This window comes from Natrix helvetica (assembly GCF_964273705.1).
Source record: "Natrix helvetica genome assembly, chromosome: 1".
NCBI classification, from domain to species: Eukaryota; Metazoa; Chordata; class Lepidosauria; order Squamata; family Natricidae; genus Natrix; species Natrix helvetica.
Genome location: NC_138548.1, coordinates 107,120,651 through 107,145,179, shown reverse-complemented (window position 1 = coordinate 107,145,179; position 24,529 = coordinate 107,120,651). Strand labels below are relative to the sequence as shown.

The window sequence follows — 24,529 nt, the reverse complement described above, 5'->3', positions numbered from 1 at the left end:
GGGTACGCATCCTTTGTGCTTTAATGCTTACCATGATATAACATGTGTGCAGAATCTGCTGTTTTTGTACTTCATCCTGTGCCTTCATTAAAAAAAAAGTAAAGAAATTGAAAATGATCACTTAGTATTAATGTACTTTTAAATGTCTTTACCTATATGCAAGTACGTAATAGATGTAACTAGTGTCTTCTCAGGCACCTTTTCTCTGTCATGCTCAGAATCAGTTTGATTAAACTTTAAGATCTATGCGGATTATTTAAAAAGAGGGACCCCTTATCTATGGACAAGACAATATGGAGATTTCAACATAACATGTTATCATGGACTCACCATATTTCCTGAATTTATTATGTGTTCAGAAACTGTTACCTCTCATTTGTATCTCTTATGGGTTTCTTTTTTCATCCTTCCTATTATCAGAAGGCATAGTGTACTTTTCAGTACTTTTTTGTTAGGGTCCTTGGTGCTCTCTGAGCTTGGTGGTTTTCTTGCAGAAGTTCCATTCCCAAACTATGTCACATCATCAATGCTAGCTAGTACTGATCTAATATCTTACACATACATGTTATAAATATTCTAATAAATAATCAATAGCAGACATGAAGCCATCTAAACTTCAAGATTATATTCCAAGTGTAATGAAGTAATGAAGTTTTTCTGCTCATGATTTCTACAATAATTAGAATCCCACAGCTTTGTTCCAAAATATATTTGGTGGACACAGTTATTCTCCATAGAAACTGAAACCTGGCATAATCAAACAATACCTAAACAGTTATAAAAGCCCAAAAACTGACATGCAAAGTATAAATATAAAGTCCTAATAGCAAGCTAGCTTAATATTCTTATTCAGATTCCTAAAAGGGCAGTATGTGATCATTTCAGTGCATTATTATGTATCTTTATCCAATCAAAATGGAATCCTTATCTGTCCAAGGGCTGGACACCAAAATGGGATCAAGGGCTGCAGTTTCCTAAAGTAATAAACACTGCTGTTGTATGCAGCAGTGGTATGATTTGTTTAGCTTGCTACCATTCTTCTCTTTTCATAGTGTCCAAAAGTTAAATGAATTTCTCTCGAGTGAAGAAATTGCAGAAGAGCACGATAAATGTTCTGAGCCAAGAAGCCCAGACAACCACAGCAAATATCAAATTCTTGTAAGTGTCGTCTTAATTTGATTGGGAAACTGGCAACATCCCATTCTTAAATCTTTGCTTGTACAGTAATGCCAATAACTGTCACTTTCCTTGTAATTAATAGCCACAGTAGTAAAATTTAACATCTACTTATTGTAGATTACATGGTGACTGATTTTTGTTTAAAGCCAGCAGTGGATGATGAGACAGTTTGCTGGAAGGAACTGCCAGCTGCATTGTGAAACAATTGCAAGGGGGGGTGGAATCCAATCCTTATCAGAATGGTTGGGATGCATCTCAGTCAACAGTACTGTATAAAGGCATGCAGTTTGCTGATTTGTTAGAATCCTCTGGAACAGGATTAAATACCCAGCAGCAGTAAGAGATCCAAGATAATCCACAACTGCATGCTTAGAAAATTATGGATCATGCTGCACCATAGTCTGAATTAAGTGGTGGGTTTAAGTAGTCAAAGTATCTTGTTTCAGTTATTTTGCTAAGTCACGAACCATGGTTTGCACACAGAAAAAAGTTGAGATGATCTTTTGCACTATGCTATCATAAATAAAACCTGATTATGGCTTAGTACACTATTTAAACCCACCCAAAACTGACCAAGTCCATTTACCTCTGCCTTTACTCAAACCAAACATTCATGGTAGAAACCACCTTTTCTTCTCTTAGGGAACGAGTACATCTACTAGGAAACTAACTCATTGTCCGTTGCTGACATCTGCATTTATGTCCCCACTCACCATGTTTCTGTCTTCCTGGTCTTGCACAGACCCTCAAAGTTGTTAATCGTAAGAGGCCTGCCAGAGAGGACTGGAACAATTACAGCTCTCCTGTAAGAAGATCTGTTAGCAGCACAGAAGCAGATGATTTTTGTGTAAAGGTGATAATAAGATCACTCTTTCTAATTATGTTGTTTCTAATAAGTACAAACGTTCTAGTATTATAGTCCCAAGCTGAGAATGCAATTCAAATTTATCTCCTGTAGTAGAAGACTACCAAAAATTTTCTTGTTAACAGAGAAAATAGACAACAATTTTGGCAATATGATTATCAGATTGGAAGATAGGCCTCTTGAAGGAGCATGGATTAATTGCTAGGAGAGAGAAAATAGTAGTTTCCACATGGCTTTATTAACCCTAATTTGTTGATCACATCACAATTTATGTTCACATATCACACCATGCCATAAAACAATGAGGCTCAATAACCAAAATCAAGCAAATTACAATATAGCTTAGCATAATGTAAAAACCTAGCCATTTACTCTTTCCACTCCGTTAAGTTTCAGACTTAAATTATGCTAGGGCAGGTGTAGCATCTATAGCAGCGATGGTGAACCTTTTTTGGCTCGCGTGCCACAAGTGGGGGGAGTGCGGGGGGGTCATGTGCCGGCGTGCCACACCCATAATGCAACGCGCGATCCCCCAGTGTGCATGCGCGCACAACATGCCCCCCCCATTTTTACATGCTTTTTTTGCCCTCCCCAGGCTCCAGAGGCTTTATAGGAGCCTTGGGAGGGCGAAAAGAGCCTCCCCCGCCCCCCCCGGAGGCCCTCCGGAGGCTTCAGGGACCATTCGGAGGCTTCCGTGAAGCCTTCGGAGTGCTTAAAACCACCCTCCGAGCAAACCAGAATTGACTTCCGGGTTGCTCGGAGGGTCGTTTTAAGCATTCCGAAGGCTTCAGGGAAGCCTCCGGACGGTCCCTGAAGCCTTCGGAGTGCTTAAAACGACCCTCCGAGCAAACCAGAAGTGACTTCTGGTTTGCTCAGAGGGTGGTTTTAAGCGCTCCGAAGGCGTCAGGGAAGCCTCCGGACGGTCCCTGAAGCCTTCGGAGCACTTAAAACGACCCTCCGAGCAACCCAGAAGTCACTTCCGGTTTGCTCGGAGGGTCGTTTTAAGCGTTCCGAAGGCGTCAGGGAAGCCTCCGGACAGTCCCTGAAGCCTCCACGGGGGAGGCTCTTTTCGCCCTCCCCAGGCTCCTATAAAGCCTCTGGAGCCTGGGGAAGGCAAAAAATAGCTTTTAAAAAGGTGAACTCAGCTAGCCAGCGCGCGCATGCACGCTGGCCAGCTGACAGGGCAGCGCCTCATGTGCCCTGACAAATGGCTCCGCATGCCACTTGTGGCACGCATGCCATAGGTTCGCCATCACTGATCTATAGTAATCTTCATGTCAATTTTATTAAGAAAGGCCTCTGAGCAGATTCATTATGCATTCTTCCTTAAGTATGTATTGAGAGTCCCCACGTATCAAAGGCAAGAAAAAAAGATTTATATGGAAACAATGGTGTCTCCACACATATCTCAACCATTTTTTAAAAATAAACACAAATTTGTTCTCTATCTGGTATGATAACTAGAAGATGGATTATAGGGCTGCATGTCCTCCACCTTTTGTATGAATTTCCACTTACTAACCTCTGTTTCTTAATCTGATTTTATTTTATATGGATAAAATAAATGTGGCTAATTGTAAAATTTATTTCTCCAACAGGCTATGAGGATAATTGTCTATATAAAGTAGAAATAGAATTTAATTGCTAAATATATAATTATTTTTATTCTGTGCTCAATATTGAATCAGCCTATATGCATTTTTATGTTTAGCATTGCTCTTAGTTATGCTGCATAATTTTATCAATTGTTAAAAATAAACAATGCTTAGTTCAGATTAATTTATCCCCTGGAGCATATATAACACTTTACAGAGAAAAAAAGATAATCTGAGTTAATTTAATCTACTTCTAGATTAAACAAAAAATACTTAGAGACACATTCTTATAACATGATAGTTCTGTACATGAAGAAAAGAACACTAAAGTCTCATATGAAGAGTTATGGGATCTTGGTTGTTTATTTCTTTTTGCATAGATCTATTTTTTTAAATTTAAAAACCAAGATGCAAATTAATCCAGAAAGAAACATGCTGATGAAACAGAGAAATATTTATTTGATCTATTTGATTTATTTGATCTTGTATCATGCATTCTATGATATTGCAATAGAAATTTAAAATTGCTTCTTTTGATTGAATTGGAAAAGTTTGGGAAGGAGCTCATAGACCAGATAAGAACATTCTCTACTCTGTTATCTATGAAGCAGGTTCCCCCCTCCATTTAACAGTTGCCTATTATCAATACTTTTAAAAGAGAAATTTTAAAAGGGAGAATATGTATGATGTTTTGTAACAACATAGATCATTTATGTTCTTGTTGCTGTTGCAACCATAGGTCACGAATGGATTTTTCACATGGACACCAGAAGGAGTTCCAACTTTATCCAGCATTGATATTCGAATTCCTCAAGGTATTAATGCATCTATTACAATGATTAGGATTTGCAAATGTTCCTAATCAAGCACTATGCAATAATAAACTCCTGAGCACAAAACAGAAACAGGAGTACATGTGCATGAGAAAAAATTGGTCCATTTAAAAATCAGTTACCTAATTGCTCTCTGGACTGGGGTGAATGGAAGTCAACATTTCAAGAACACTATAATTTTTTTTTCTATTATTGCAGGTCAGTTAACAATGATTGTGGGACAAGTAGGCTGTGGTAAATCATCTCTTTTGTTAGGAATACTTGGAGAGATGCAGAAGATATCTGGAAATGTGATCTGGAACAGGTAATTTTAGTCTGTCCTTTTAGTTGCTATGTAGCTTTTAAGGTACAGGCCTGCCATGTCGTTAATATATATGAATTATATTACTATAGCATGAATCCTGAAATGTATTGATACTGCATATAGTTGCTAAATACCTTCATTTTCCTCATTTAATTAATCCACATGAACTGTAGATTCAACATGTGTCTGTGTGGGTCTCAACCATCTACACACTTTTTGTATCATTGTACTTGTAACTGAGAAGATTGATCGCACTGCAGTAACTTTGTGTCTAATTGAAAAATAACATCCATTTGCCTTCAAACTGCGAAATATATAAAGTTGCTTCAGTGTGTCAGATAAAATAGGATAAGATCATGTTGTGGAGGAAATGTTATAATCATTTTTTCTCTGTTATTTCTGATATTACAGCAACATTCCTGATAGTGAGACGGGGGAAGATGTTAGGTATGATAATTCATTTGATTCTGTTATACAACACAAAGAAACAAAAACATCTAATCTGATAGATGGGGGTTTTTTAAAGAAAAAAACCAAAGTATCAGAAAAAAATTGTATAGGCTATTTGGATGAGAATGTTTTGATGCTTGGAATGACCCACCACAGTGACTTAAATCCAGAATGAATTGTTGTATATCACAAATCTATGAATGTTGGTCATATTCATTTACTTTTAAAATTCAAACATTTCTAATGAGTTGCATTAGAAAAACTACTAAGTTACTGTGTACCTGTTTTGCAGCTCTGACATGGAAACAACTGTTGAAATGGAGTCCAGGTACAGTATTTTTAATAACAGTGTTAAAAAACTTGCAAAAAATTCAGTCAACAAAGCAGTTTCATTATGCTTTAATTGTAAGATCAACGATCAAGATTGTAAGATCTTTTATGTGCTTTCTGTATAGTGTTATGTCAAAAGAGAGAGAAATCCCTAAATAGCCAATAAGTTTATGCAAGTCTAGATAATTTCTGCTAACTTTGTAAACTGAGAAATTCTGCTTTATCGAGAATCTGCATTTTATCATTATAATTCTCTGATGTGAAAAAATCAGAACAACCCATATACTATATTACTGGAATAATACTATCTGGTGCTTCTATGCTTCTTTGGAAAAATACTTTATGTCTGCACTGCTAAGGTTTTACATTTAACATTCAGTGTCACTCAGATTTTGCTGCAGTGACTGACATTTCTCTGGAGCTAGTTAGAAAAAGGAGAAAAAGACAAAGAATATATATCAAGACAAGGCATTATTGACTAAATGATATTCTCAATGGTTGAGATATGTAAAATCAGGGAAGAACTATATCACGACTAAAGGTACAACATAATTGCTAAATTGTGCATAATTTGGATAATTGCTAAATTATGCATAATTCAGGAAAATGGCATAGCGAATAAATGTTTCTGCTCATTAAGATGTCAGAGTCCATCTGTATTACACAGTATCTGTATGATTATAAATGAAAGTCATAAGTTGAACTCAATGATATAAGCATTCATAATGATTCATATGAGTTGAAAATGTCCATTAATAGTACTTTTTGAAAGAAAAGGTTTTCTTCCAGATTCGAGACCACGGATGTCATCTTTTATATTGAATTAATATGTTGATACATAATGTAGAATGACTCATCACACAATTGTGTGGAATTGATAAATTAAGTTTCTTTTACTACTGAAATGCCAAACTGTGACTTCTTCCAGGAAGGTATGGCAAACTCAAGACAGCTTTGCAAAAGTGGAGCTAATGACCACAGCAAAGATCAAAGAAACAACAAAAAGTTAAATGAGATTTTGATCTTAGAAAGTTATAAATGGACTAAGCATCTGGATAAAATTGGAATATTGAAACTTTTATACTGTGATAATATTTTGGAGTTAATTTTAAAGAACAGCTTCTCATGGGAAATTGATTCTGTTTTGTATTTTACAAGACAAAACAAAGATAAGCAATTTGATAATTTAAAAAACTGGACACTAGGGGGAACTAAAGATTTTAGGTAAAGAATTACAACTCTGAAATGTTGCAAGACACTATAACAATAAAAATATTGAAGGAAACTTTTGAGGAATAGAATAAGAAAATAGTAACTACGTACAATATCATCAATGTCAGTATTAATGTCTGTTTCTATGGATAACGGTTCCCCTCGCACATATGTGCTAGTCATTCCCGACTCTAGGGTGCGGTGCTCAAATCCGTTTCAAAGTCAAAGAGCCAGCACTGTCCGAAGATGTCTCTGTGATGTGGTCATGTGGCCAGCATGACTAAACGTTTCTATGGATACACTATGTCAAAAGTTATTTAAGAACAAATTTTATTTGGCAAGCTAGAGATGGTATCAAAAGTGGATTTACAACTGATCGGCCAACATAATGACTTAGAAAAAGATGTTTCATTGGATATAAAAAGAAATTAACTGAATTTAAAATTTAAAAATGAAATGCAAATGACAAACCAAGAAAGTGATCATATTTTTTCCTATTGAGTTCACAAAAATGGCTTATTAAAGCCTTGAAGAACTCTCTGTGATGGAATAAAGAAAATTGAAGAGATATTAATCCTATGTCAATATTTCAATGAACTAAAGATTAAGACTATTAAAAGTAAAAGAAAGAAATAAAAGTTGGTTTAATGCATCAAGGTTGTTACTTCTGTCAATCTTTTATTAATGTTCTGGTGACATCAGAACAGAAACGATGATGTTTCGTGGATTTGTTTATTAATCTGCAGATAAGAGATGGGTTATGGGATAAAGAGATAAATGTTTGCAACTTTAGAGGGGATGAAGAGTCACTAAATTTGTTTATATTTGCTGTGATGAAGATTCGAAGTCACATTTTTATTTCTTTTCTGTTCATTATATACTTACTTTTCTCTTTCTTCTCTTTTTTGTCCTACACTTTCTATTCCCCCTTCCTATTCTTTTTTTCTTTAAGTTTAGTTTGTATAAGATTTTACTATTATAATCAAAATATTAATAAAAATTATATATGTGAAAAATATCAAATTGGGAACTAAGTTGACATCAAAGTAATCTCACTACAACCTTGCATATAGTTAAGGCGAACAAATTTACAAAGAATAACTTAACTGATAATGCACTTATCAATTAATGACAATATTCCTTTTTTATGAACTACCTTTTTATCACCCTGTAATCCTTTAATTCAGGGTAGACTCAGGACGACAGGGTGGAGCTGATTCTTGACGCCACGCAGAGTTCTCAGTATTTTTTTCCTTGCACTCTAGGAGAGAAACATCTGCCACTACCTTAGACTCTCAACCTTCCAAGTGGGAGGCGAGCATCTTCACCACTAGGCCACCACATCACTCATGCCTTTTTTTAATGTACAATAGGAAATATTAACTTGTCTTTGAAAGAAGTATCCTTGAAAGTAAATAAGACATTGTACATAGAAACACGTGGATAAGTTCTCTTATTTTATTTTTTTCAGCAAAAGAGGGCCAGTGGCATACGCTTCTCAGAAACCATGGTTGTTAAATGCTACTGTGGAAGAAAATATCACTTTTGAAAGCCCCTTCAATAAACAAAGGTAATGTATTTAAGAGCCAGTAAAAACTAATTATAGTCAGACCTCATTATCATCCTGTCAGTAAACATTTTTGCTGTTGCTGACAATGTTATTTTCCTAGCTACAGGGAGCAAATGTTGAGTTGTATCAGATAGTTACCTTTCAACTATGTAATGTTCTAAAGCATCAATCCATATTGATTGGAGATCTCTTTTTTCTTGAAAAGACTCCCAAAGAATGTATTTTTCCAACCTGGAAAATTACCTATAAAGTAAGTAACATTTGAGTACATTTCAGCACTAGATACTTTTTTGTTGCACATTTGCTTCTGACATCCTTCTTTAAGAAGTCATTTATTTATGTTTGTATTAATATTATGAGCCAATACAAGTCACATTCTCAGATTCTGCAGAAATAATGTTGAATCACTATCATGATAGATCCATGGCAAGATGACTTCTCAAAGAATAATTCCAAAGTAGACAGTGTCTTAACACTCTTTATTAAATAACAGTTTAAACATAGAACTTTCACAGTTCTCCAATATATCGTCTTCTTCTTTTTCCCTTTTTAATGTTTAGTTTTGAGACACTGCCATCACATTTTAGATCTTCCCAGTATAAATAAATGAATGTCATGCTCTTGACCTATAGTGTTGACAAGTTTAAACTTTCAAATAATCTGATTTAAATCATTTAAATTCTGAAACCCCTATAGGAAGTTATAGATGATAGCAGTGACGTGCGGTGACGTTTATGACTGGTGAGGCTGGTGACGTCATCAAACCACGTGGTTGCTCCGATCGCAGGGGCGCAGCCCAAACGGAGAAATTTCTTCAGCTCCAGCCTCAATCAGCGCAGCCGCGGTCCCCTTCATCTTGCCTCAGGAAGGAGGGGAATGGGACCACGTGTGCAGGGGAAGGGGATTGCGGCTCTGCTAATCTGAGGCTGTGCGCTGAGGAGCCGCCTGCACACGTGGTCCCATTCCCCTTGCAAGGATCCCGGGCTCGCCCAATGCAAAAAATGCCTGGGTACCATGTTTCCCCGAAAATACAACCTGTCCTGCGCTCACTGACCTAGCGTTATCCCGAAAGCACCAAGTTACAGGAGCCGGGGGTGGGGGGAGCGCTCACGTTGCTTGCCGCCTTCGGTATACCGCTAGGTTGGGGAGTGGCGTTCTGTCTGGCCAGAGGGGAGAGTTGCCGGGAAACTCTCCAGCCGGGAAAAGCGCCATTCACTGACCTCAGCAGCCGCCCCGCAAATCCCCTCTCCAGCCGGGAAAAGCGCCATTCACTGACCTCAGCAGCCGCCCCGCAAATCCCCTCTCCAGCCGGGAAAAGCGCCATTCACTGACCTCAGCAGCCGCCCCGCAAATCCCCTCTCCAGCCGGGAAAAGCACCATTCACTGACCTCAGCAGCCGCCCCGCAAATCCCCTCTCCAGCCGGGAAAAGCGCCATTCACTGACCTCAGCAGCCGCCCCGCAAATCCCCTCTCCAGCCGGGAAAAGCGCCATTCACCAAGCCCTTGCGCAGCTGTCCCAGGCGACCGCTGCTGGCTGCTGCTGCCCGCCCCCGCCCCGCTCCGCTCCGTGCATAACTTCCAAACTCCAAAACTTCCAGCATCGGCCGCTCTAGGAGTGCTCTCTATGGTGGGCCGGCTGCTGGACAGAGAGTTTTCCGGACAGTCTTCCAGCAGCCGGCCCACCATAGAGAGCACTCCTAGAGCGGGCGATGCTGGAAGTTTTGGAGTTTGGAAGTTATGCACGGAGCGGAGCGGCGGGGCGGTGGGCGGCGGCGGGCAGCAGCAGCCAGCGGCGGTCGCCTGGGAGAGCTGCACAAGGGCTTGGTGAATGGCGCTTTTCCCGGCTGGAGAGGGGATTTGCCGGGCGGCTGCTCAGGTCAGTGAATGGCGCTTTTCCCGGCTAGAGAGGGGATTTTCCGGGCGGCTGCTCGTGAGCATAGTTACCTCATGGCTACTTCGCCCCTGAGGCTGTGCCCGGCTCTTCGGGAGCCAGTTCACAAGAGAGCAGCCGCCCGGCAACTCTCCCCTCTGGCCGGACAGAACGCCACTCCCCAACCTAGCGGTATATTGAAGGCGGCAAGCAACGTGAGCGCTCCCCCCACCCCCGGCTCCTGTAACTTGGTGCTTTCGGGATAACGCTAGGTCAGTGAGCGCAGGACAGGTTGTATTTTCGGGGAAACACGGTACCTAGGCATTTTTTGCATTGGGCGAGCCTGTGATCCTTGCAAGGGAAATGGGACCACGTGTGCAGGAGGCTCCTCAGCACACAGCCTCAGATTAGCAGAGCCGCGATCCCCTTCCCCTGCACACGTGGTCCCATTCCCCTCCTTCCTGAGGCAAGATGAAGGGGACCGCGGCTGCGCTGATTGAGGCTGGAGCTGAGGAGCCTCCTGCACACGTGGTCCCATTCCCCTTGCAAGGATCCTGGGCTCGCCCGATGTAAAAAATGGCGAGATCGGCACACTTGGGGCTGCTGCTGAGATGTCCAGGGAGGCTAAACCAAGCCGCGCGCCTCTCCCAGCCACTTTCACGGCTTCCTGGAGTAATTCTTTTTTATTTTCATGACGAGAGTGGTGAGGCTCCGCCTCCCCTGCCTCCCCTGACTGCACGTCACTGGATGATAGTCTCCAAGGCATACAGGACCAAGGCACACTTTTTTTAGCTTCAAAATATTTGACAGTGAGCTATTAGTTGGGGCCTAATGTATTTGCCTGAAACAGGTGGGATTCCCATTGGAAAAATAAGTGCTTAACAAGCATGCATTTTCCAATGTGTGACTTTTCCAGCTGATTAATCTTGCTTTTAAGGACATGAAGTATGCTGGTGAGGCAATTTCCACATGAATTGACAATTACTCTTTTTGTTTCCACAGGTATAAAGCAGTAATTGATGCTTGCTGTCTTCAGCCTGATATTGACATACTACCTCATGGAGACCAAACACAGATTGGAGAAAGGGTTAGTGGCTATGTATAATTAGAAAACATTAAGCACCCAAATGTTATCACATGGTCTTAAATGTATAAGTGGTGTTTGAGAAAATAGCTTTGTACAGCAAACTGAGTTTCAGATCCTAAGGATGAAAGTGTTATACTTAATACATGGCATTACAGCTTTTCTTCCATCTGCCATACCTCAATATATCTAGTGCTCCTGGCACTGACTGAAATACTATATTGGGAAAGTATATTTATTAAACAAAACATTATTTTTCATTATCTAGAAAATATTTATGAAAGTCATGTTAGAATAGCCCAATTAAAGTAAGAAGTAGAAAGGCAGTTGTTAATAAACATGGAATATATTTCCTTACTGACTGAAGGTTGAAATAATGAAAAAAGAAACTTACTTTGCCTCAGGTAACAAAGAAATTCTCTCACAATCTAGGAGCTCCAGATAGTCAAAATAGTTTGGGGTCATTTAGCCGCAATAATCTAGATTTGTTATTCATTATTTATCTAGACATTTTATTCAGTGCTTCAGTAGATCTAGCCTTGTAGTTGATATTCTTTCATAGACATTATAGTATCAATAGACCATATAATGGCTAAAATGCAATATTAAAAGGTAAAGAAAAATATTAGAATGTTAGAGAATGTCCAAAGAACAATGGAAGACATTGAGGCCGAGCCATGCTGTAGAGATTTACCATTGATATACTCCTTTGCAGTGTCCATGTTAATACATAGCACTGACAAAGGACAGCTATATGAACATTGCATTTTAACTTATATTGATTTATATAATTTTTACTAAATCACGAACACAAGAATCCTGACTAAGTTGTTACCTCAGTCTTACTTTTCCAGTTGTATCTTTGAAATAATTACTATTACTGCAGGAGCTGCTAATAGGATGAATAATTGAATGATGAAGCACTTTGTATTTTAGAAATAATAATAATAATATTCAGATATATTAGAGTGAGTATGAAAATTCTGACTATCTTGACTAATAACTTTTTATACTTTTGACTGCTTTACCTTTTAAGGATACCATGAAAAGTCAGGTTTGGAAAAGCATAGTTTGAATAATAATGTCTCAAAATTGTATAGGTTTCTAATTGAATTATTTTATCTTTTCCCCAAGGGTATTAACTTATCTGGAGGTCAGCGCCAAAGGATCAGTGTAGCAAGAGCTCTTTACCAACAGACAAATGTGGTATTTCTGGTAGGTTTACTGTTACTAATTCTACCATCTAAACCGAAAAGGCTTTCCTTTCTCTATAAATGACATACTTCAACCTAAAAACCCAAAATTACAAAATTCCTGGATTAACAACAACCAATTCTATCGAGAATACATACCATATTTTTCAGAGTACAAGACGTACGAGAGTATAAGACGCACCAAGGTTTTGAAGAGACAAATAAAAAAAAGTTTTTGCACTCTGCAAACCTCGCAAAAATGGCCTGTATTTCTCAAAAACGGGCCTGTTTTTTCCCTAAAAAAGGCATGGATAGCCTTTAGGGGGCTTGCAGAGTGCTCCTGGGGGGTGGGGGGCAAAAATGAGCAAAAAACAGCCCATTTTTCATGACAACAGGCCTGTTTTTTGTAAAAAAAAAAAAAGGACATGAATAGCCTTTACGAAGCTTATAGAAGCTTATAGGGAAATTGAGCAAAAAATGGGCCGTTTTTTGCTCATTTCTGCCCTCCCCAGCCCCCAGGAGCTCTCTAAAAGCTTGCTAGAGGCTATCCATGCCCTGCAAGGCCATTTTGGTGAAGGGGGCAGGGTTTCAGGAGGCAAAAAATGTTTTATTCAGTGTATAAGACGCACCCAGATTTTCAGCCTCTTTTTTGAGGGAAAAAGGTGTATCTTATACTCCAAAAAATATGGTACTCTAGATCCACAATGTCAATAGAATATTTTCTCCAGTATGATGCCGGTTCCCAACGTCTGACACATCTAAGATCACAGTGAACAGATGAATTCTAGAAATAATTTTCCATTGCAATTTGTTCCCTTAGTCTCACGTGGGCTTTTTTAACATTCCCAGCGACCCCAGTTTTATAATCTGGCTTTTGCAGCTCAAAGTTTTAGCTCACTGCTTCTGAACCCTTAGTGATAATGTTTACACTTACCCAGCCCAATGATGACAGAGCCCTTTCTCCAAAGGCATTAATGGCATAGTCAAACCCATCTGAGAGAGGGATAATGTGTTGCCAAAGTTGGCAAACTCCTTTCCCTTGGGCTGGAAAAATGAGAATTGTAGCTTGAATTCTCTTCTTTCTCTCTTACTGTACCTAGTTTTTGTAAATTGGTTAGTTCCAGTGCTTATATTCCATCACAACCCATCTTGATCAGCAAGCACTGATTTTAACTCTCTTAAAATATTTTAAAAACAGAACTATTATAGTGCAGTAGTACTGAATATCTTTAGTTGGTTAATATCTTTTTTTTTTTAGGATGATCCATTTTCAGCATTAGATATCCACTTGAGTGATCATCTCATGCAAGAAGGAATTCTGAATTTGCTAAGAGCAGACAAAAGAACAATTGTTTTGGTTACCCACAAACTACAGTATTTGCCCCATGCTGACTGGGTAATGAAGCTTCTTTATACTGATTTGTTAATCTTAATATTTTGTTCATAAATATTCAAAATGGTGTGTAGGTGCGATTCAGCAAGTACTTTTAAATTGTAAAAGTACTATTAAGTACTTTTAAACTGTTCTGGTTTGGGGAAGATGGTGAAGGCAATGAACTCAGGTAAATTGTGTCCCTGCTACATAAGTGTGTTTAAGTTTGTTTTTTATGGCTCCACCTGTCCTTAGTGATGATTGTCATATCATAGCAGCCCTGGTAGATATTTGCTTTGTAACTTGGAATTGTTACAGTAACCCTACCCCAGATAACGTTGTAAGACTCTCAGGGCAATTCATGCTTTTTTATTAATCTCTATTAAATAATGCAACCAATTAGAAACAGTAAAATGCAAATCTCATTTGCATATTTGCATGTTTAGGACCATATTTATTTCCATTAAACAGTGATGTATGATTTGGAAAGGAGTAGGTTTTCATTTCCCTATCTCTTCCACTACATTTAAATTATTTATGGACATTTTTATCTATTTATAGTCTAACTTTTAGGGTGCTGCCTTTTTGTTATGGTGATAATAAGAGATAAAATGTATAATAAAAATTAAACTAAGTTCATAATTATTTATAAAGAGCCCTGGTGGCACAGTGGTTAGAGTATTGCAGGCAAACTCTGCCCACAGCCTAGAGTACTGTCTTATCAGGCTCAAGGTTGATTCAGCTTTCCAAAGTCAATAAACCGAGGACCCAGATTGTTGGGGGCAATGTATTGACATTGTAAACTGCCCAGAGAGTGCTGTAAAGCATTTTGCGGTGGTAACTAAGTCTAGGTGCCATTGTTGTTGCTATTTATCTCAGCCTCAAACTATGCAAAAGCATAATTAAAAATAAATGGGAGCATCATTTAATTACAATAGATTTCAGAAAGGCTCCATTAAAACTGTTAAAATACTAAGACCTTAGTGGGGAAAGAGATACAAAAGTTAGGATGCCTTCCTGAGATCACCTTGTCTGTCTTGCTCACCAACTCTCTTGCTCACTTTCACCTTTAGACTTATGGACAGGGCCTCTGATCACAGATTAAAACCTAGGCAATTTATTTAATTCAAATTCTTGGGCATTCAAATTTGTTTCTTGTTTAATAAATAAGTAAATAAGTTTTTTTACTTCAGCAAAACCTAGCAATTTATTTGATTTCTAAAATGTGTTTCAATCTCTCTTCTTGTCATTTATGAATTCGCCAGTAATTTAAACAGTGCAATGCAGTGGTGCAATCAGTAAAATCTAAATCTCACTCCACTAAATAGTCTTGTATTGTTCAGACTTTCGGAGCTTACTCTCTTGCACTAAGTAGGAACAAGTAGTATGTAAATAATGGAGTAATTCCACTAATAATATTGAACTATTGGCATTTGGGTCCTATCCATAAAACGTTGTTGGAAGAAAGGAATTTAGCATTTTATCAAGAGATGGCCTAATTTTAAAGAATCCTAAGATAAATGTCCAAAATGGGAAGCAGTCCAAATTATAACTGACATTCTGACATTCTTTGGGAAATTTGAGAGAGAGGTAGCCTAAAGTCTTTGAAGAAGAAAGACTGACCACATATCTTGGAGAAATTTTGGTTTCAGTAAACAATTCAATTGATTGAAGAGGAATTATATGAAAATAGTCACAAACTTTTAGTTGTGAGCCACTGCAATCTCCCCAAATCCAATTGATTTTGCTAAAAACAAAAAATCCTTTCCAATAGTTCTCACAGTAGCAAGGAGGATCAGAACAATGGCAGCAATATTGCAGAATTGTGGTGCAGGCCTCATAATGTTGTAGACGTATCCCAAATTGTATACATATTCAAAATAGGCAGAGCTTGTATTGTAAGGTGCATCATTTGCAAGACCTACAACCCCATTGGTCTTTTCTATTTCTTTCTGTAGTTAAACCACTTATCAAATCGAATCTTTATTACAATCGTAGACAACATATTAAAGCACTTAAGCTTCCACTTGTAATGCATTTTTGATAGCTGAACACAAACAATTGTAAAACTTCTTACCATGATTTATGGTTCAACTCAGTTGCCCTGCTAAGTATCTAATGGAAAGCAAGAGGAAGGATGTTGTAAAGTGCTTCGGGTTATATTAATGTTTTCTAAAATCCATATGTGTATTCCAAACTACAAGTGTTAAATACACTTGTATGTATGAATCAGATGGCCGGAGTTGACTTAAAAGTTGTACACATAATCAATATTTGCCTTACCTTAGGAGTACAAGCTGCTTGTGTTGCTACGTTACCTTATAATGCAGCAGTTTCATCATAGTCTGGTCAAGATGCAATAATCCTTTGTTTCCTCTTGAGAAATTTCCCCCCCAATTTTTAAGTATACCCATTTTAAATAGGTGCAATTTTTTTAAAAAATATCTATATCTATATTTTTTGTCTTGATTTTTTTTTCCAGTTGCAAAGGGTACACTGTAATTGGTAGGAATTTTGAGAGTTTGAACTCTAATTTTGTCAAATCGGGAAATACTGATATAGTTGAACTAAGCATACAGAATGTCATCTTTCTAATCCTACTTCTTCTGGAAGAATTAAATTTTAATTAAATACCCACATAACAAAAGCAGCTATTAATGGATGATGTAAAAAGAAAACATTTTTGTGATAAATAAAAGGTTGGTTTTTCCAGATTATTGCAATGAAGGATGGTATCATTCAGCGAGAAGGCACACTGAAGGATATCCAGAAAACTGAATCAGAGCTCTTCGAACATTGGAAAACATTAATGAATCGCCAGGACCAAGAACTAGAAAAGGCCTGTTCTGTTTTGTTTTTCTTAATCTCTGTAGTGATCAGTAAAAAATGTTTACCCTGGCATTTTAACATAATTAGATATTAATATTTTAAACAGGTATGTTGCATTGGAAGATTTTATGCAGTTACTATTTATAAAATGAAATTTATTAACTCCTTTAATTTAAATGGTTATTTTAGTGTGCTCTAAATTATCTTCAGAAAATATTGTTCTGAAGAATGTACAAATGATTAAAAATGCACAGGGTTTCCATTCTCATTAGGCAACTACCATGCTGGCTGATAATTCTGAGAATAGAAACATAAAACATTTAGAATGTACCAGTTCAAGAAAGATGTCATATGTGAATTAAACCTTTATAGTTTTAAAAGTTAAAAGGAAAAAATATTCTTCTTGACAAAAGGAAAGTTACTCAAAGGATATTCTTACGTAACAAAATGGTTTATAATAATAATACAAACTCTATGTAAAGAATGATGGCCATCAAGTTTCAGTTGTGGTGATATTCCAATGGTTATTTTTTTAAAATGAAACTTAATCCTACTCAGAAATACTATATTTTTTTTAAAAAATGATCCAAAATTTTTCCCCAGTTATTCCTACCTTCCTACATTCATGCATTTCAACAAGCTAACATTTCTGTTGGAAAATTATGTCATGTGAATACTAAAAAAATGTCAGTGAAATGAACTGCATGCAGAATTAAAATGAAAATTGGAACTTACATTTTAACAATGCAATCATAATTTTTTGAACAAGATTGCTGAAAGCGATTACAATTTTTAAAGATGGCCTCTTTGCAGCTGCAATGCAGTGACTATTTTCCATCAGCAGAAATCGTTGACAGTGAAAAGTTGCTACCAACAATGTCAACCATTACACATAACTTGATGGAAAGTCCCCATATTTTATGATCGGGTTCTGCTGGATTCAGAGACTTATAGACCAAAGGAATTCTAGACTTAGAGAAAGTGAAATATTTTTTTAAAAAATTCAATGGAGGGTTGTTTTGTTTTTGTTTTTTGCATTCTTGAACCACAGTGGATAAAATAACAACAATGAAAAAATACACTTTGAAAGTTAGATGTCATGATGAATCTACTGTGTTGCTTCTTCCCAGTTCTACTTAGGATGCTTCTAGTGTGAATCTTTTCCCTTGCAACACATATACAAAATTGTGACTCAGTTATAAAGTAAAGTTCAGAAGATTGGAATGGTTCAGTTTACATGTGTTTCCATATGCAACTTATGTCTTACAGTTTCAACCCTGTCCATTACTTTAAATTTGGTAACACAAGAGTAATGATATTCCAATCCAGTTTCTGAAACTCATACAATAATTTGACTTCTTAATCCATGTTGATGGCTGAGCCATTATAACATCATAACATTATATCTTCATTAACCTCAAATGACATATGGAATGTATGTCCTGGGAGTCCCTTAATGGAATTAAAAATTCATCACCTCAAATTTATTTGGCTCATTTAATTTTTAACATCCAAACAATTTTGAAATATATTAAATATATTAAAAATAATGGTGGTCCTCAAATTATCTTGTTTTCCCTATCTTTTAGGAGACTCTGGTTGAAAGAAAAACTGTATTAGATAAGAATATTAAAAATACAGTGCATTCTCAAGAAGTCCTACTCCAAGATGAAGAAGAGGATGATGGTAAATTAGTTTTACAAAAAGATTTATTTTCATTAACATCAATACAATACAATAGTAGAGTTGGAAAGGACCTTGGAGGTTTTCTAGTCCAACCCCCTGTCTAGGCAGGAAACCCTATACCGTTTCAGACAAATAGCTATCCAACATCTTCTTAAAGACTTCCAGTGTTGGGGCATTCACAACTTCTGGAGGCAAGCTGTTCCACTGATTAATTGTTCTAACTGTCAGGAAATTTCTCCTTGGTTCTAAGTTGCTTCTCTCCTTGATTAGTTTCCACCCATTGCTTAACTTTTAACTTTTCCATTACTGTTTATCAATGTTTAGATAATAGGCAATAAGGAAATTTTCTTACAACTCATTAGTTCTCTTTCTGTCAATTTATAGAAGAGATGCCTGAAAGTGATGATGACGACAACTTGTCTTCTATCCTTCATCGAAGAACAGAGATGTCGTGGAAAGCATGTGGAAAGTATCTCAGCTCAGCAGGACTTCTCTTCCTGCCTCTATTGATCTTTTCTCAACTTCTAAAACATTCAGTCATGGTGTCCATCGACTTTTGGCTAGCCTCATGGACATCTGATGCTATTTCTTCTGAGACAGGGAAAAACTGCTCGTTTTGTAAGGTATTTGTTCAAAACTCACCTTTCCATGTTTGTTCTTCCCATCATCTTTTATTACATCGTATCCTGCCCCATACATCCCTTCGGCCGATTCGCTCTCACAGAGAGGGACTCCTCCGGATGCCGTCCACTAGGCAGTGCCAGCGGGCGACGCCCAGGAGTAGAGCCTTCTCTGTGATGGGCCCGACCCTCTGGAATAACCTCCCCCCTGATATCAGAACCACCACCGATCTCCGCTCGTTCCATAAGAAGCTTAAAACCCACCTGTTCAAGTTAGCCGGCCTGGCCTAATCCCAGTTTAGTCCCTCAAATCTGCATTTTTAAATTTTTAGGGGTTAGTTTTAGGTTGATTTTTAACTTTTATTATCTAGTACAGCTGTTAGGTTTAATTCGATTTTAAGGGTATTTAAGGGTATTTATTTTTGTATCTGGTTTTTAATGAGATGCCTGTACACCGCCTCGAGTCCCTTCGGTGAGAGGGGGCGGTCTATAAATCTTGAAAATAAATAAATAAATTATAACTTCTCATGAGTTCCCTTCCTCTGTTCCACCAATTAGATACACTTAGTCTGGTACTTAGTCTGATATATCTTAGTGACCAAACTAAACCTGGTTAATACTTGGAAGGTGGACTATTTAAAAATTACCACAATTGTAGGCTGGACTGGAAAGAAAAAAAATGATGGCAATCCAAAACCATCTATGTATAGTTTCCAAGAGAGTATGGAGATATCAGTGAAGTCATAAGGTCTTAAAACTGGCTATGAAGAAAACTTTATCTTTTCTCATTTTATTAAGAATGGTAAAACATATTTTTAATCTTAGGCCATACCTAATGCTTTTTGAAAATTAAGTTCCAAATACTGATTACTTTTTTGTACAAGTAAAAAAGTAATCAAGTCAAGAAAAGATGAACTTGGATGGAAATAATTATCGTGGTCTGACCATATTAAAATAAACCTGTCACAGAATATCTAATTCTACAGTTTTGCAATCGTCTTTTTTTTTCCTCCTTTTTTTTTTAGGAATCCAAATTTAGCCATTTTTTCTATTCAAAGATCTTCAGCATTCTTTGTTGTGTTGGGATTATATTATGCCTTGTAACATCCATAGCAGTAGAATGGACTGGTTTAAAAGTTGCCAAGAAGCTTCACTGCAGTCTGCTGAATAAAATTATTCTGGCCCCAATGAGGTATTGTATTATATGAAACAAGAAAACAAAATGTTATCTTAATAAAATTATGTGAAATCTTTAAATAACCCATGATGTTCAATTATGTAAATTTAATTTCATTCTTTGTGCAACCTGTAGAATTGTATTAGGAAGGTATACATTTTTCTGTCTCAATGGGCTCATTTTATTAAACAAACGATGACATGGGGAGTCCTTATCACTAATGATCTCATAATTTAATTCACCCTGTTTATATGTTCCTTATTTACCACTTAGTCTAATATAATCTTACTTTAATCAAGTTATTGTAATCAACATAATCAAATAATCTGTAATTTTAATCCAGCTCAATATGTTTTATAATTCTTAGTCTATTCCTTTCTCTTTTAATATTTTCTTCATGGAATTAAATCAAAACCACTAAAGAGCCAATGGTATATATGGAGATTAGAAGCAAGTTTAATAAATAAAATTTAAAAGAGAGAGTTTTTTTCACCAGGATATTATATATTTGTGTGTGTGTGTGTGTGTGTGTGTGTGTGTGTGTGTGTGTGTGTGTATGTTCAAGAAGAAACATAATGTGGCAATAAAGTAGTATTTGTGAATGTTAAAATTAGAAATATATTCCAAATCCTATATTTTTACTGTATAATACGGTATGCCATGAAATTCCATTATTAGATAGTCCATTTATGCTGGTTATACCATCATAATGTAAGCACTGAAAAGACGCATATCGTCATGTCCTTACAGAATTTATGGTATTTAGCAGCTTGAATGACCTGACTCCACTGAACTCCATTGAAAATTAGCATGACAGAAGGGTAACTGGAACTTGGTCTTGTAACTCCTATTTCACTGCAAAGAATTTGAATTTTCTGTAACCTCTGCTACTCTCTAATAGACAAATTACTGCAGTTGAGGTCTGAGTAGCTGTAATGTCATTAAGAAGAATTCTAAACCAGTATGCCTTCTCTCTGGCTTGTTAAATTGTTTTCCTGTTTGATATAAATGAGAATTCAAAGATAAAATAATCCAGTCTCTAAACAATTTAAATAATTTTGAACATTTAGACTGCTTCTTGGAATCGTTATTTAGTTAAAAGCAAATATCATGCTTTTATTCCTTTATTTTACTTAATCTCCAATCTTAATTTTTATTGTTGTTTCTTTCCCTAATGCAAATTATTTACTAATCAATTCCTTGGTCTAGCAACGATTTGTACTTGCAAAATGTAGGAATATTAGAATAATATATTTGGAATTCTGTAAAATTTATTGAATATTGGGTATTTTTTCATTAACAATTGCTAAATAAAATAATTTTAAAAGGCCTAGTCTGAAATATGTACAAATCAGTTTTTAATCTTAATATCAAATTCTGCTTTTATTATCTATTACAGATTTTTTGAAACAACACCGCTGGGAAGTATTTTGAACAGATTTTCAGCAGATTGTAACACTATTGATCAGGTACTTAAGAGACAATGGATTTTGTACTGTACTGAATTTCAATACAACCCCCTCCCCAGCAATAATTAGAATGAATGCAACACTCAGATCATATTAGGACCATACAAATAACATTCATGTGAAGTAATATCACATATATACTATCATGTCACTGTCAAACATGGATTTATAACATTTACATGAGGACATCTTCATTTTTTATTCTTAAAATGAAAACCCAACAGTATCATACTATTCAGAAATCAATCCTTCTGAATGCCGTGGATCTTGTTTCTAAGTAAACATGTTTAGAGGTTGTTGTAAATAGTGCAGAACATTCCTAAGTGAGGTCACAGACGTAAATAAAATGGCAACTCCTTCACTGCTTCCAAATCTGTAGCTGGTTAAAGATAGGATAAGCACAGAGTTTGTGGTTGACTTGCCATTGGTTACACTGCACAGTAGTTTTGATGCCATCAGGCATTCCAGGGACTGGCAAGAGATTTTCCTTTGATTTCTATGACAAATGAATATGTATTGAATGCAGTGGATCAAAGATTGCCCTTTTGCATCTCATTTTAGCATTTCTGTTTTTTTGCTGTCATTGAGAACCCATTTGTCTTCTGACTCCAAAGCAGTCTCTCTGCTATTGGAGGAGGACTTTTGAATATTGACCAATAAAATTGCTTCATCCCTACATTATCTTCTTATAGCTTGACTCTTAAGCAAAGTATGTTTATTCTGCAATAGGGTCATGGCAGTTTAAAGTTTAATCTAACTTATCAGACATTACTTATGTGCAGCTTCTGTTTTAATGAATAGCTGGTATTGAGTTTATTTATTTTATTTCTTAGATTTTTAGACCGCCCCTCTCCCAAAAAGGGACTCGGGGCGGTGTACAGTCAATATAATAAAATCAGTCATAATAATTAAATACATACATACAGTTCAAGGAGCTGTCTCCCCAAATATTTCCCAAGCAGGCTTCCTATCCTTCACTTTTGCCTTTTGCTACCAAATCTCGAGCAGCATGGCAGGAGCTCTATGGGGTGGTTTCCATCCTCTGGAATCCACTGAGAAAAATATCTAATCTCTACTTATGAAAAGAGAACAGGATCAATCTTGCTGCATCCTGCAAGGCTTGCTCAGTAGTGCTAGTAGTTTTAATATATAAACAGATGAACAAATTCCTGAAAGCTGCAGTACATAATACAGATGTAATAACACATAATGCACAACATATACAGTACTTAAATCATTTTTCCATTCCCTTGGCAAAAAGCTGTTTCTGCATATAAACTCAAATAGCTGTGGTAGTGTGTGTGTGCCCCCTCCCCGCCCCGCCCCCCCGACTGTTTGATCCCTCCTCCTGGATTAGTCTCCAATCCATCTCTCTTTTCATCTCTTCTAGCTGTAAAACTCTCCCAGACAATTCACTGATGACACTGCCCACTCTCCATCTCCCTCCCTTCCTCTCTCCCTCACCCTCCTTCCCTTGGCTGAGCTGCCTGGGGATATTTCTGAATCTTTTGTCCCTCTCTCTTGTTAGCTACAGAATAGAGGGCAAAGCCTTGTGGTTTTAGTAGTCATCTTTCTTCCATAACCTTTGGCCTTTAATATCTTTAAATGTAAATTAATTTTAACTTTAAATTTAACTAAATTAAAAAAAATGTAATACATTAAATTTATCTTTTACACTACTTCTTTCTAGCTAGCTTCACCTCACCTTCCCCCCTCTTTTTCTTTGCCAAGTCTCCAAGGTTAAGATTCTTCTGCTCATCTCCTTCTTCCCCTCTCTGGGTGTGTGTATCCCTGTGTCTCTGGTTGTACCCATAACTCCACACCTAATTTATCTAAGTTTCATGTATTGCCTCTCTATTCTTTGGGGTAATCCATCTCCTCTCTAGAAGTCTTCAGTTCTGATTTCCTTCCTAATTGTAAGCTGTCTAACAGGTGGCCATTTCATCTTGTCCTTGCTCTCATTTGTCATCTGACTTCTTCCAGACCTCTGCACCAGATCCTTAGCGCCCATGATAATGCTCTTAATACTTCAAGTGAAATCTTGCCTTTTTGCACCAGATTCATTTATTTCCAAAATCTACTGCAACCCACCAGGCAAAAGATTTCAATAGAATGTATTTTGCTGAAAGACCTAAAATCAAATATTCAAAGTGTTTGTTAATTCCTTTTGAACTAGAGAAGATCAAATAGAACTGCTGATTTCAAAGATTTAATTCAAGCACATCACAGGTAACTTTTTTTTTTCTTTTTTGTATGTGCCTGTCCATTTTAGCATATCCCTGCCACCCTGGAGTGCCTGAGTCGTTCTACCTTGCTATGTTTATCAGCTCTTGCAGTGATTTCATATGTAACACCTATGTTTGTGATAGCTCTCGTACCTCTTGCCATCATGTGTTATTTCATCCAGAAATATTTTAGAGTAGCATCAAGGTAAGAATTCCAAAATATATTACTGTACAGGAAAAACTGGGTGTCTTTATATGAAGCTATTAAGTGTGTCTTTGTGAATCCTTCTGGAAACCCAAATGAAAAAAAAGTCACAACTAATCACTTTTGAGCTCATGAATATTCAGTTCAGAATAATACCCTCTTGGGACCATATATCTTATTTTTACAATTTTAACAGGGTCTCATTGTAAAATTACATTTCTGGGTGACCAAGTTACTGTTGGTATATTTTATATCTGCTTGCTAAATAGAGTGAAATGCTTCTGAATTTCAAGTATTACAGGGAAAAATGGATGTTCTCACATTGAATTGAATTGAAATTGAAATTTAATTTGTTAGCCGCACCCTCTCCGAAAGGACTCGGGGCGGCGTACAATAAAACACATACAATATACACAATACATATACAAATACAAATAAACACATACACATACATGTACCTG

The 24,529-nt window shown here is 36.9% G+C and overlaps 1 protein-coding gene across 6 annotated transcripts in view; it reads left to right on the top strand.

Moving 5' to 3' along the window:
• The window catches only part of ABCC8 (ATP binding cassette subfamily C member 8), a 74,514-nt gene that overhangs the window by 33,000 nt on the left and 16,985 nt on the right, over positions 1 to 24,529 (top strand). For 4 of the 6 annotated variants that reach the window (XR_014173821.1, XR_014173822.1, XR_014173823.1 and 1 more), the window contains exons 13-28: positions 1,053 to 1,158; positions 1,922 to 2,032; positions 4,379 to 4,454; positions 4,671 to 4,776; positions 5,188 to 5,223; positions 5,519 to 5,554; positions 8,240 to 8,338; positions 11,211 to 11,295; positions 12,427 to 12,507; positions 13,744 to 13,881; positions 16,571 to 16,696; positions 18,276 to 18,372; positions 18,757 to 18,995; positions 20,018 to 20,184; positions 21,569 to 21,638; positions 23,911 to 24,068. Coding sequence is in view for 3 of the 6 variants with exons in the window: in XM_081935750.1 (XP_081791876.1) it covers positions 1,053 to 1,158; positions 1,922 to 2,032; positions 4,379 to 4,454; positions 4,671 to 4,776; positions 5,188 to 5,223; positions 5,519 to 5,554; positions 8,240 to 8,338; positions 11,211 to 11,295; positions 12,427 to 12,507; positions 13,744 to 13,881; positions 16,571 to 16,696; positions 18,276 to 18,372; positions 18,757 to 18,995; positions 20,018 to 20,184; positions 21,569 to 21,638; positions 23,911 to 24,068 (1,731 nt within the window). In the remaining 3 variants the exon portion in view is untranslated. The remainder of the gene's footprint in view (positions 1 to 1,052; positions 1,159 to 1,921; positions 2,033 to 4,378; positions 4,455 to 4,670; positions 4,777 to 5,187; positions 5,224 to 5,518; positions 5,555 to 8,239; positions 8,339 to 11,210; positions 11,296 to 12,426; positions 12,508 to 13,743; positions 13,882 to 16,570; positions 16,697 to 18,275; positions 18,373 to 18,756; positions 18,996 to 20,017; positions 20,185 to 21,568; positions 21,639 to 23,910; positions 24,069 to 24,529) is intronic. The other 2 variants (XM_081935751.1, XM_081935752.1) reach the window with 2 other exon arrangements.